We start from the raw sequence: 13,582 nt of genomic DNA, 5'->3' as shown, positions 1-13,582 counted from the left end.
GTACGCTCATCAGAACATGCAGGTTAAATGGGGAAGCAGTATTTCTGCCCCCTTTGGTGTCAGCAATGGTGTCAGACAGGGTGGGATTTTGTCTCCAATTTTATTTAATTTATATGTCGATGATTTGTCCATACAGCTGAGAGCCTGTAACACTGGGTGTATATTAGGTGAAGCACTGATAAATCATCTTATGTATGCAGATGACCTGGTTGTTTTTAGTCCAAGCAGTGCTGGGTTACAGGATCTTCTTAATGTCTGTACTGAATATGGTGTGCAATATGACATTGAGTACAATGCTGCTAAAAGTGCTGTTTTGATATGTAGAACCAAGCAGGATAAACAGCTAAATTTCCCTTTGTTTAAACTGGCACAAAAAACTCTTGAGGTTCATAAAAAGGTGAAATACCTCGGTCACTTTATTACTGAGCAAATGAATGATGATGATGACATATACAGACAACGGTGTAAGCTCTATGTGCAGGCAAATACTATTGCACGCAAATTCAGCTTTTGTTCACTTCCAGTTAAAGTGGCTTTGTTTAAAGCGTATTGCACACCGCTATATACTGCCCCCTTGTGGTCATCCTACAAACAATGTAGCATACAGAAGCTGCATGTTGCATATAATGATGCGATGAGAATCCTTTGCAGGATACCTAGAAGTGGTAGTGCCAGTCAGATGTTTGTAGCTGTGGGTGTCTGGACTTTTAAAGCACTTTTAAGAAAGTTAATGTTCAGTTTTAGAGAACGACTGGATGGTTCGAGTAACAGTATAATTTTAGCACTTACAGATCCGACAGTGAGTGGTTCCCGTTACTCATCCAGTCTCAGAAAGCACTGGTTAAAGTGTTTGTGTATTTATTGATTTATTTTAAGTAATTGTGTTTTATGTATATTATGGTTTTATATTTTTACAAATGCTTTATATACTTATTTATATACATATATATATTTAATGGTATACCTTGTGTTGTGTGTGTGTGTGTGTGTGGGGGGGGGGGGGGGGGGGGGGAGTTGTGTGTGTGTGTGTTTCTTGTCTTGTTTTTATGGACATGTAGTCTGCCAATAAAGATTGAATTGAATTGAATTGAATGTAAGGGAGCAAAGTCTGGACTTTAGCTGTTCTGTTATAGGTGTGGATATGAGAGGAATTTCTGTCACTTTCTGACCGTTTGTTTTTCTGTCTGCTTGCTTTAGAAGTCCTTGGTTGCACATCTCTGTCTTCTGGAGAAAATTACAGTATGTGCAGGAAAACCACAGGAGTGTGGTTAAGGCGTGCAATGCTTTTCACAATTATACAGTCAAAGTATTTGTTTGTTTTTTGCTTGTCTGTCTGTATTTTTTACTGAGTGCATTGAAAAGTAATTGTTTCCAATGTCTGATGGCTTTTTCCACTGTGACCTTCTGGCTTCTCAAGGATATGCATCAAACATTCCTGAAAAAAAGTTATTTTCCATCATTCATTCTCTGCTAAGATTTGAAAAATTACTGTAAAATCAGAGAAGCCTAAAGATTTCTCTGGCTATAAGAAAGTTAGGTTACTCTAATAATTATGTTGAAAAGGGTGGTGGGGATGCAGTCAAAAACATCCCATTACACTTATACAAATTGCCACTAGATGGCAGAATTAACCAGAAATTGTTTTTGTAGAGGATCAAAGTGCACTTTAACGTTTTTGCCTTTGAGTCAGTTTTCACAAACTTTGAGGTTTTTCTGTCTTAATCTTCCTTTTTGTTTTATTAGAGCTATCTGAGCCTATGATAATCTATTTAACTGGACACGAAGCTGTGATGTGATTTTAAATGTTCTGAGCTTCAGTAGTTTTAATCAGTTAATCTACTTTGCTTTTAAACACAAAGGTTGAGCAATGCAGGTTTTTCCCTTTGTAGAGCAGCTATAGACCAATCATGAAGGTTATAGTGCAGACACAAATCAATCAGCCTTTTGCTCTGTTTTTCTCAGTGAACTTGGAGAAAGAGGACATATACTGCAGTAAACATTTAATGTGTGTGCAGCCTTCCAAAATGTGTGACAGGATGAAGAAGAAGAAGAGCATGCATACTTGATCTTGATCTAACCCTTAATCTACATCAGGCCACATCACAGTGGCCCAAGAGCACAAGATTCCTCATTGTTACTGATACAGCCGCTTCTCATTTCGGTTACATTTAATGTGTTTCTAAATCATCTCAACCAGTTTGCTTTTCTTCTGGGCTGTTGAACATTTTTTAAAACCTCTCTATATAAGGATATTATTCTATTTACCCCATTTACATGAGGACCAGAGAGAGAGATCATAAGACAGCTTTAACGTGTGGTTTTGTAGAAATGTGACTTTGTTTGCTCACATCCCATAATCACAGAATACAGGATTATGCTTTTCAGAAATATCTACATCATATGCTTGTATATACTGTATTTACCTTAATAAAATATAAATTTTAACTGAGCACTGATTTTATGAATTAATTAATAATGACTTTGCATAATATTGACTTGAAAATATGTGCTAAAATGCTGTGACATGCAGTTATGTGTTGGCAAAGACACAAAAACGAAATCAGAATGCCTCAGAAGGAGGTTTTACTTTATAATAACAAGTTAAAGTACTATAATAATAATCAGAAAGTCAGTTCTGTGTGCATCAGGGTAGCTTATTAACCAAGCTCCTTCATCTCTTTAAATGGAAAAGCTTTTGGTCCCACATTAATTAGGGATTTTGCAAACTAGGTGTACTTAATAATATAGATTGCGAGTGACTGGAGAACTGTGGGTGTTATCCTGCCAAATGCAGCATGGTGCATTTTAATATGGACCACTATGCCGCACAGGTTTATGTTACATTGCCACATTAATTGTACAAAGCAGTCATCGTCCAATCCTAGTTGTGTGATGAAGTTGTTGTTGGAGCTTGTGATTGTTTTAAAATGTCAATCTCAATAAATTGAAGTTTTATTAGCTAACACCAGGGTTCACTGTTGCTCCAAGCTGCTGTCCAGTGCAGAAAGTACTGCAACTAAAATGTAAATACCACCAGTTTAGGTTAATTACACTCAACCATTTTTTGTTACACTGAACCCGAACCTTATTTTTTGTCAGCCTTACATTTCTTTCATTAGCCTACATTGTTACTGTAAATGCACGATCATCGCTGTTACTCCAAAGTAAAGAATACTTCTACAGTGTATCGCTCGGTGTTGCTTTATTTAATGTATTCATGCAGATCCTGCAAAGCCGTGATGGCCCATGGGAAGGGCAAAAAACTAAACGCAGAAACTAACGTTAGACCCTGAGGGATCCGAGATAATGACCTTGAAAGTAATTCCGATCTTTTCAACGAGTTCTCCTCCAGAGGAACAGAGAAGGATACATTATGCATGCAATCTATTATTAATGGTCTTGAGTCATGTTACGATCAGACATGGGCCCTCAGAAAATAACTGAAAAGTCTGTGCCTCTGGCCGGTTTGTCCTCTAAACACAGTTACATAAAAGCAGTTGCTTTTATATTAAAATATATATTATTCAGTGCAATTTGTGTCTTTTGTCTGACTGGTCATTTTACAGGATGTGCGGTTCAAGAGTTTTGAGGAAGCAAACTTTTATAAGGAGTAGGCGACAGAAAGGGGGGAAATGAGCGGAGTACTCCCGTCCTTTACTGTTTGTATTCATATTAACAATCTTTATCAGGAGCTATATCGATGGGTTTTTTTATTGATCCAATTAAAACGCTTTGCTGATTCTTCCCGAGAGTCCATTGGTTGACAGCTGCGCTCTGTTTTCTCCGGTCCCGCCTCCATCTGTCAGCCTCTGCGCTTGAACGGCACTGTATGACTGTTGATGCACTGTAGGGAGATACTACTCTTAACTTTATGCCTGCATGGACAGTTCCAAAAGAAAACAAAAGAAAAGGGAAAAGAATAAAACATTTCAGTTGACAAGCTCGTGGAAGGCGCTTGTGTATCCACACTGCGTCTTCGTCGGTATTTTCCCCCACTTTTTCCAAGCCCTCTTTTTACAGTATGAAGCGCAGTTATGGCAAGGAGTAGCAAGTCAGTAGCAAGGACCCTGGAGGATTTGACGCTAGACTCGGGTTATGGTGGAGCCGCCGACTCCTTCAGGTCTTCCAGTGCGTCGCTGTGCTGCTCAGAGGCACATGGAGGGAATTATTGGCATTTAACCGACTCGATGCACAGTCGACACAACAGTCTGGACACTGTTAACACGGTCCTGGTCGAAGACGCCGAGATCCTGGAGTGCACCGGGCAATGCGCTAAACTACCCGAGCTTGAGGATGTGCCGTGGAGCCTCGGGGAAGTGGCGAGCGCTCTGAGCAAGGACGAGGAGATGAGCCTGCCGACACCACAGCAGGACGTCCTGCACAGGCTTTCGGTTCTGGTCAGCCGGGCCCTGGTCAGGGTCGCCAAGGAGGCGCAGCGCTTGAGTTTGCGCTACGCCAAATGTACCAAATATGAGATCCAAAGTGCCATAAAGATGGTCCTGGCGTGGACCGTGTCGATGAACTGCATCAGCGGGGCCCTCAGTGCATTGTCACTGTACAATATGAGCACAGAGGACGACAAGTTCACCCGCGGCAAGTCGGCGCGATGCGGACTCATCTTTAACGTGGGGAAGTTCTTCAGGTGGATGGTCGACAGCAGGGTAGCAGTCAGGATCCATGAGCACGCGGCGATCTACCTGGCCGCGTGCATGGAAAACCTCTTCCGTGATGTGTACGCGCGGGTGCTGCGCAGTGCGCTGCTGGAGCGGGATAACGGGATCCCCAAGTTTACTGTGGAGATCCTGGAGCAGGCCGTTAACAGTGATGCAGAGATATGGGGCTCTTTGCAACCCTGGCAACACCTGATCTGCGGGAAGAATGCAAATGGTAAGTTAAGGATAAAGCAGGTCAATTTAACAAGAACCCCCTTTCCACTTTGCATTCATACATGTACACATTTTAAATTATGCCACTTGCAGAGTTACTTCTCTCTCCCCACAGCAGGTTTTAAAATCAATAACAGACTGCACAAATGTCAGAACATTGAAGATTTATATAGATAAGTAGGCTGCATTCTCTCAGTTTCACTTTCTGCACGATTCCTGCAGCTCCTGCCTCCTCAAAGAACTGTGAAACTTTAAGTGACAGGAGGAAGGGATTCCTGCAGCTAGAATAGTGCTTTTCAAGAGTACTGGCGCTGCAAGCAATTGAACACTGACCAGTTGGTTTTCGTGTGAAACTGTGATCCCCTTTTGTCCAGATTGCCTCGTTTGTCCTCTGTGCAAAGTTAGACTGGAGCTGCTGTTCTCTCATATACTTCTCATACTGTATGTGGCTGTTTTGTTCAAAATGGGTGAGCACAGCATCCCTGGGTTGAGTTATTCACTCTTTCAGTAAAGGGGGCTCTGCCTGCAGTGATGCTATGCAGAGATGAGTTTCTGTTCTTTTCACCCAGAGCGAGGATTTTTATTTTCTGGGTATAGCAGCTGATTCTATTACAGAGTACCCAGACTTTTCAAGTGTTAATAATACTTTTTGTCTGGTGTCTTTGAAAATATCTGAATTCAATGGACAAGTCTAATAGTATTCTGACTTCACTGCCTTTTAACCAATACATCCGTAACCACTCTAAGACATTCTTGCCCCTGTTTTGATGGATGTTGTAAAAGCGCTGCTGTGACTCCTCTTGCAACAGGTTTACGTAATAAAAAAGGCCCTGGGGACGTATGTGCTGTTGTGCATTATGCAGAGTGATGCAAATAAAACTGAGTTATAGAAAGAGAGGGAGAATGAGAGACAGAGAGACAAAGTTAGAAAGACTGTGACTGTATTGATGAATCACCCACAGAAGAGAATAGTACTTCATTTTTACTGTGCCTTTTGTTTTAAGTGCATGTCAGTTGGTTTGCAATTTTCTTGCTTATTTGTTCACAGTGGTACAGGATTGTAGTTATTTAGTGAGACTCGTTTAGAGACAGGTGACAAATTACTAGAAAAGTACCTTAGTATGGTGTAAGGCCACCATGTGCCACAAGAACAGCTGTACCTGGTTCTCCAGTTTTCTTGGAACTCTGCTTTAGGACTGAAACATCATTCTTCCAGCATTCCCTAATTTGGTATTTTGATTATCTAACTTGTTTAGAATCTTCCATAAATGTTCAATTGTATGGTTATGAGGTGACTGCAAAGGCCATAGCAAACAATCCACATTTTCATACTCATCAAACCATTTGATGACCCTATGTGATCTATGGATGGGGCGCTATCATCCTGGAAAAGAGCGCTCACCTTAAAGATAATTTTCGGTGTAGGGGTCAAGCATTCAGGCCTACCACAAACGCTCTCACTCACTTGTCAAGAACACAATGAAAATAATTCATCTGGATGTAGCCACATCTCTGTAGACCAGTGCCTAAGCTTTTTTTTGCACCACTGAACTGTCAAATGTGCATTCATCTTTGTAATGAGGGGTTTATACACTGCAACCCATCTAATATCCCTCTCTATGTAATTGTCAGGGCTGTTCTTGCTGACAGTCTGATCACGTCCTGCAAACATATTCTCAGTCACCTGAGGAACAGATCTTCTGCTTTCATTCTGCTACACATCACACTCACACAAGCATCATGTTTATCACATATGTTCTATGTTCAACACTGATTACTGATGTCTTTCTGATAGTTGTAATGCAGACTGAATTTCTTAATGAAACTCTACTCAGTTGGATATTCTTTGTGACTCCTGCCATCTGTGCCCCCTCTTTAAGTCCCTTAGTTTTTTTTCTTATGCTATCTTGACACAGAATCATCATCATCATCATCATCATCGTTTATTTGTATAGCACTTTAAGAACACACCAGGCAGACCAAAGTGCTGAACAACACAGATCAAAACAACAACCAAATTAAAAATACCATAAAATCATTACAAACAATAAAATAAATAAGAAGGTGTCAGTTTCCTACAGAGTTAAAAGCCAGGGAATAAAAATAGGTTTTCAATCTGGACTTAAAGACCTGCACTGATGACGCTTGTCTAATTTGGAGGGGAAGGTTATTCCAGAGCATCGGAGCCGCAATTGAAAAGGCACGGTCTCCTCTGCATTTCAGCCGCGACTTAGGGACCGACAGCAGCAGCTGCTCAGCTGAACGGAGCGAGCGAGGAGGAACATGTGACTTCAGCAAGTCAGTTAAGTACACAGGAGCCAGACCATTTAAAGATTTAAAAACCAATAAAAGGACCTTAAAACGAACCCTAAAATCAATGGGAAGCCAATGCAAGGAAGCCAGAACCGGAGTGATGTGATCGAATTTCCTACTACCGGTTAAAAATCGCGCTGCCGCGTTTTGCACTAACTGCAGGCGTGACAAGGTGCCCGACCCGACCCCTATTAAAAGGGAATTACAATAGTCCAGACGTGAGGTGATAAAAGCATGAATAAGAGTTTCCAAATTGGGTTTGGAAAGGAAAGGCTTAACCTTCGACAGGCGTCTGAGGTGATAAAAAGCTGATTTTACCACCCCACTTACATGACCTTCAAAAGTAAGCGCAGAATCAAGTTTAACACCAAGATTAGTGACTGAACTTTTCAGATGAGAGGTCAAATCACCAAAATCAACATCTGGAGAATCAGTAGAACGATGCGGGCCATATAAAATTGCTTCCGTTTTGCGACCATTAAAATTCAAAAAATTATTTGCCATCCATAATTTAATATCGCTAAGAATCAGAATCACTTGAGCATGCTCAGCAGTTTTATACATGCTACATTGCATGATTGGATGATAATTGTTTAATTGTACCATGTAGTGCACCTGTGTGGAAGCATCTGCATTTTTGCTGCGTTTATCTACTCATTTATAAAAGCTTTTTTGCATAGCATGTGCATTTATTTGTAGTGATTGCAACACACACTGAATCTACACATGCAACAATGCCAGAATCGCCACATACAATTAAAAGTAGCACAATAGAACGTCAGAGCTTAGAGTATGAAGACACAATGCACAGTACTAAATATCAGGATTCACCCAGAAGGCACACTCAGGCCACTTGGCATGCGGTGAGGCTCCAGCTGTGGAAGAGGTGTGATGAGTGCTGACTGGTGTATCGGATTAGTGAATTGGATAAGATGCAAATAAAATATCTTGAGCATATGGAATATTGACATAAAGCTCAAGGCTAGGAAAATAACGTAGCGAATGAAATCATGCAATACCGTGTAATATAGCATTTTCTTAAAGGGTTAGGTAGTAATTATTGAACCACTAGCATAAAAATAAACATCAAAACACTAAAAATCAATATTTTAGATATGAATGTTTGAAAAGGTTTACAGCTTTACAGAGCTTATTGGTTCACCTATCTGTATTAGTGCATTTTTTGTCAGTTTTCAAATACTTTTAGCCTAGCACCTCAGCAGATACATGTTAGTGGCAAGCTAATGAACACAGTGAATCATTTAACAGCTACACAGAGGAAAAAACAATCTATAGCTTAATGAATCTTTAGAGGCAAAAGCAGTCTTAAAAGGAAAGTAAGAGTAGACCTACAATGAGGAGGTGGCAGGAAATTTGACTCCAAAATGAAGACATATTTCTGTATCTACATGATAGGAACTTGCTAGCAAACAGTTGCCTAAGAGGTGATAATATAACAGAGTTCAAAAGCTCATCCCTTACCACATTTTCTGTTCTAATGGCAAGATCTCTAAACCTTAAAGCACCCTACAGAGACAGAGAAAGCTGAAACACAACATCATTTGTTTTCTTCCTACTAAAACCAAACAGCCATCCAGTCTGAAGGTGGTTTGACCTTACCAGAGTCGCTGCCTGCCAAACTGAACTTCTATATCGCTCTATCCATTCTCTCTGTCTTACTCAGCCAAGTGGGAGTAATTTAGGTGATTTATCCATATTATGCTAAAGCTAGTGACCCAGCTTTGTGAAGAGGACTTTATGAATATCTTGAGCCAAAGCTTATTTCTGTTTCTTTGTTGTCACAAATTCAATAAGGTGTTTTTCTTTTTTTAAGATTTAGGTTCAAATACCTTAATGATTTGCAAAGTCATTTTTAGAAGGGGGCTTCAGTTTCCCAGCAGCTTATAAAAGCTACACAGTTTGCTTTCTTGCAGCCAGATATATTAAAGGCCTGCTTGAAATCTATATAGTCAGTTTTAAACTTTATCTAAAATACATATATATATATTTGGGGGGGAAAAATTCCCAGCACGCCCCTGCGGGCGGTTTATCCTTCAAGCTCAGGTCCTCTACCAGGGGCCTGGGAGCTTGAGGGTCCTGCGCAGTATCTTAACTGTTCCTAGGACTGCGCTCTTCTGGACAGAAGTCTCCGATGTTGTTCCTGGGATCGGTTGGAGCCACTCGCCTAGCGTGGGAGTCACTGCACCTAGTGCTTCGATTACCACCGGGACCACTGTTACCTTCACCTTCCACATCTTCTCGAGCTCTTCTCTGAGCCCTTGGTATTTCTCAAGCTTCTCGTGTTCTTTCTTTCTGATGTTGCTGTTATTCTGAACCACTACATCGATCACTACGGCCGTCTTCTTCTGTTTGTCTATCACCACTATGTCCGGTTGGTTAGCCACCACCGGTTTGTCCGTCTGTATCTGGAAGTCCCACAGGATCTTAGCTCGGTCATTCTTCACCACCCTTGAGGGCATCTCCCATTTTGACCTCGGGACTTCCAGGAACAGCTAAGATACTGAGCGGGACCCTCAAGCTCTCAGGCCCAGGCCTCTGATAGCGAACCCAAACATATATATATATATATATATACACATATTCATTGAGATCTCAGGGCCTCCTCTCACCATGTGTGACTGTGTGTTATTTGCATTTGCAGGTGGGTGTTGGGTTTCCCTCCTTCAGCTGTGGTATCTTGTCAGAACAGGAAACTATTCTATATGGTGGGATATTTCTTATGGCTCCCACTAGAGCTAGGACACAGTGATTCTTTGATTACCTTAATGACGTGTGCATGTCAGAAAATGTCTAGTGGAACGTGATATCCACCACGCAGGGATATCTTCCACCCTGGGGACCAGTTTGTAACCACACTTTATGTGTGAAATGACTTTCAAGTCTGGGCAAATCTCATTTGGTTTTTCAAAGGAAAGTTTCACCCTAAAGACATTTAAATAGTTGTTGTTAGTGCACTTTGATATACTTGATCTGCTTTATTTGTATATTGGTGGCATTTCTCTTACCCTTACTCAAATAATTATTAATGGCATACAAATTGGACCAAGTATTCATAACCTCATGGCTAAATAGCAACCATTTACAGCTGCTATATTCAGCTTTTTATGTTTGAAAGGGGCTACTCTTTACTGTGTGTATATAAATGTCTTTAAGATCATTTCTTTGGTTTAATGGGTGGCAACTGTCAATGTTGTGGAAATAGAGTAGTCGAGCAATTACAGCCGAGAATGAAACAGATTTTGGTGCAAAGCAGAATACAATGCAAGAGTACTGTGCTTATTTTATAGATTTCCAGTAGCCCGACTCCAAAAACGGCAATCAGTGATAACATTAGGGGTGTTGTCTTACAGCTGAATCTACTTTATAAGCATGATTATGTAATTGATTAATAACAAACAGACCTTTTATACATTCAGCTAATGATTACTTAATGATCTTAACAGATGGAAAAAGACAGAACATCTTCTTATGGTTAGTATATAGAGTAACCAGAGATGCAAAATGATGTAACATTGGATTTATCAACAGAAATTCAATGCAGCAACACCTTGCATCTTTGTGGAAGTGTTGCCAAGTGCTTGGGAAATACAACACTCTCGAGAGGTAATTTGAGATCTTTTAAACAACAGGCGTGCTGCTCTGTGGTATTGTTCTGCATGCATCCTTACTTTTTCTTCCATGATTAAAAAACAAAAAACAAAACAACCTTTGTACTGACCAATGCACACTGTTTTTAACCACACCAAAAATAATACAACTTTCTCAGTAGGGCATACTGGAAAAATGTGTGAAATCACCAACTGAAAAGACAAATACAGAAAAAAGGGTTGTACAAAAAAAGTAAATTACAGCACTGAAGCACACCCATTGGAGAGCATTCTGCCATTACAGTGTGAAGTGCATAACAGAGGTGGGGGTTTCCTTTTAAAGTCTTAACAGCAGACCCTTCACTTAACATTTAACATTTACATTTACAAAATTTTGGTCATCATGCGAGACAAGCAGCTATCCAGTCGCTGAGTCTACAGTATGTGTGCTGTTGTAACAAGAATGCTTTACTGCTGTACGTTCAGATGTTTTAATTACGTTGGATCTCATCGCTGAAGTGCAAGAGCACTGGTCCAGCTACATTCCAGGTTTTTTGTTTCTTATTCACTTGCTGGTGTAGTTGTGCAAGGCTGGTGCCTGGTGCACATGTGTGTGTGGCGAAGGCAGGGAGACAGGAATGACTGCGGTTAGCAGCCGTACCACTCTGTACTGGTGGAGACCAGTCCCAATTATGTCTGGAAGAAAGATATAATATATCTGTACTAGGGAAACCCTGACACAGCAGCATAGACTTGGTCATGTAAGGCAGCAACAGACACTGGCGAGTATTGAAACACACGCTCAAAGAGCCACACATGGCCTGGGGTAGATCTGGTTTTAATTGTAAGTTTTTAGGAGGGAATGAGGAATGCTGATGTGACATGGTGTCTGGCACAATGAGGGGGAGCTTCAGCCAAGTTAGCTTCAGTTGATTAAGAGGAGACAAGTGATAAAATGTAGTTAATTCTGTACCCAGCTGGCGGTGCCTGCAATGGGCTGTGCATCATTTTTTTTGTTCTTTAGCAGCCATCCTTTTTTCTTATGCACTTCACTGGATTGTATAAACTTTCCATTGCCCGTGCGAGCATGTGTGTGTGTGTGTGTGTGCGTACATACGTGTGTTGGTGCATTCGGCTAGTGAGCTGCCATGAAACTGCAGTCACTGCACACTGAAAAGGAGACACAAAAAATAATCGTAATACTGTTAATGTTGTCCCCTATGACTTTTCAATGATGAATTGATGAAACTGCGTCTTGTTATTGTTATTTTTTCTGAAGAACAAGAGCAGGACAAAACAATACAATCGCCTCCAAAATAATCAATATTTATGAAAAATCACTTCATGGGTAAAACCCCCTGAACCACTGAGTGATGAAATTTAAGAAAACACTACTGGAGCTGCGGCAGCATTGACTAATTTAGCTCATTTTTATGCTTGACCTTTCCTACCAAAAAGAGATTTACTCCATTACAGCCCTGGCAGTGTTAACCCAGAAAGTGTGCACTTATTGCTATAAACTCACTCAGCATAATGTTTTTAGTTTCATGTTTACTGCCCGTGGAAGAGCTTTGCTATTTTTTCATGCCAGGATGACAATATCAAGGGAGCTTTAGCCGTTTTATTTCTGTCTTTGGGGTAAATTTGTTTCCCTCTGGACCAAATTGTCTGAGTGTTTTTTAGTAGGTTTTCCCAAAGCACAGATGGAAAGTTTACCTTTTGCAGTGTAGACACTAAAAATATGCCACTGCTGTGCAAGAATAGTTTGATAATTACTCTGCATCCAGTAAATCTGTGGCTAAGAATGAATTGTTCAAGATGTCGACTTTGGAAGAAAAGCAATGAGAGAGGAAGCGGCACAGATGGCAAGGATCAAAACAGGAAAATCCATAAGAGAAGCTGTGGGTGACAGATGAGACCTATACAAGCAATGTCTCCTGCTTATTATAGCAGGAAGAAAAGTCTGCGCAAACAAGTACCAGCAAGTGGATTAGCTAAGGTGAAGCATCAGTATCTATTACATTTTTTTGCAGCTCTGAATTCCTTTTGTTGTATAGAGGGAAATGATCCTATTTAAGTAACATCCAGTGTGGCTGGAAAATATGAAGAAAATACTGGTAAACAAGCTTTGAACTTGTTTTCCCTCTTTGATGTGAGCCGAGCAAAACTCGAAGAAATTGTCTTGTCACTGGTAGAAAAAGTGATTTGTGTGTTAAAGACAGCTGCATGTCAGGACATACCGGATTCACAGTTGGTGAACTGTGAACCAAATTCCAAGATATTTACATAAACAGATTCATGCATGCATCTCACACACACAAATACACACATACAACACTTCCATCGTCTCCCATCAGATAAATGCTGCAATCAGCAGAGCGTGCTTTCGGCTAACACAATGCGCCATCCCGTGTTGTGAGCAGCACCAGTAACAAGCTTCGCTGTGCTAATACATTTAGGCCCGTATCATCTAACCTGTTGTTGTTTGATCACAGTAAGACAACAATGAGAGGCAGCAAATGTTGCAGATCATTTCATTGCGAGAAATCCATTTGCAGTGACAGTTAGCTTCCTCTAGATGGGTCTGGTTAATGTTTAGCTGATAATATTAAAGAAGTTTATTTGCTCAGAGGACCTAGTGACACCTGTTTAACAAATGTTTAGATGATTCCTTTGATTTAAACGCTCACACTTAGAGAAAACACCCAGTTTTTCTACTACCTCCCCCACTCATGAAACTTTGTGTTGTTTCCCACTGAATGTCAGAACTGTAAA

At 40.6% G+C, this 13,582-nt stretch overlaps 1 protein-coding gene across 2 annotated transcripts in view; it reads left to right on the top strand.

Moving 5' to 3' along the window:
* Nucleotides 1-3,826: 3,826 nt before the first annotated feature.
* The window catches only part of abtb3b (ankyrin repeat and BTB domain containing 3b), a 78,848-nt gene continuing 69,092 nt past the window's right edge, over nucleotides 3,827-13,582 (top strand). For both annotated transcript variants that reach the window (XM_086298090.1, XM_086298089.1), the window contains exon 1: nucleotides 3,827-4,887. In XM_086298090.1, coding sequence (XP_086154216.1) covers nucleotides 4,035-4,887 — 853 coding nt within the window. In that variant the 5' untranslated portion in view covers nucleotides 3,827-4,034. The remainder of the gene's footprint in view (nucleotides 4,888-13,582) is intronic.

Source organism: Aulonocara sp. 'chitande type north' Nkhata Bay, linkage group LG7 (assembly GCF_057382095.1).
Source record: "Aulonocara sp. 'chitande type north' Nkhata Bay isolate Kocher_YH1m ecotype deep benthic linkage group LG7, A_spYH_male_GT1.1, whole genome shotgun sequence".
NCBI classification, from domain to species: domain Eukaryota; kingdom Metazoa; phylum Chordata; class Actinopteri; order Cichliformes; family Cichlidae; genus Aulonocara; species Aulonocara sp. 'chitande type north' Nkhata Bay.
Note: the sequence above shows the minus strand (reverse complement) of the source record. Positions and strands in the feature narration are given on the sequence as shown.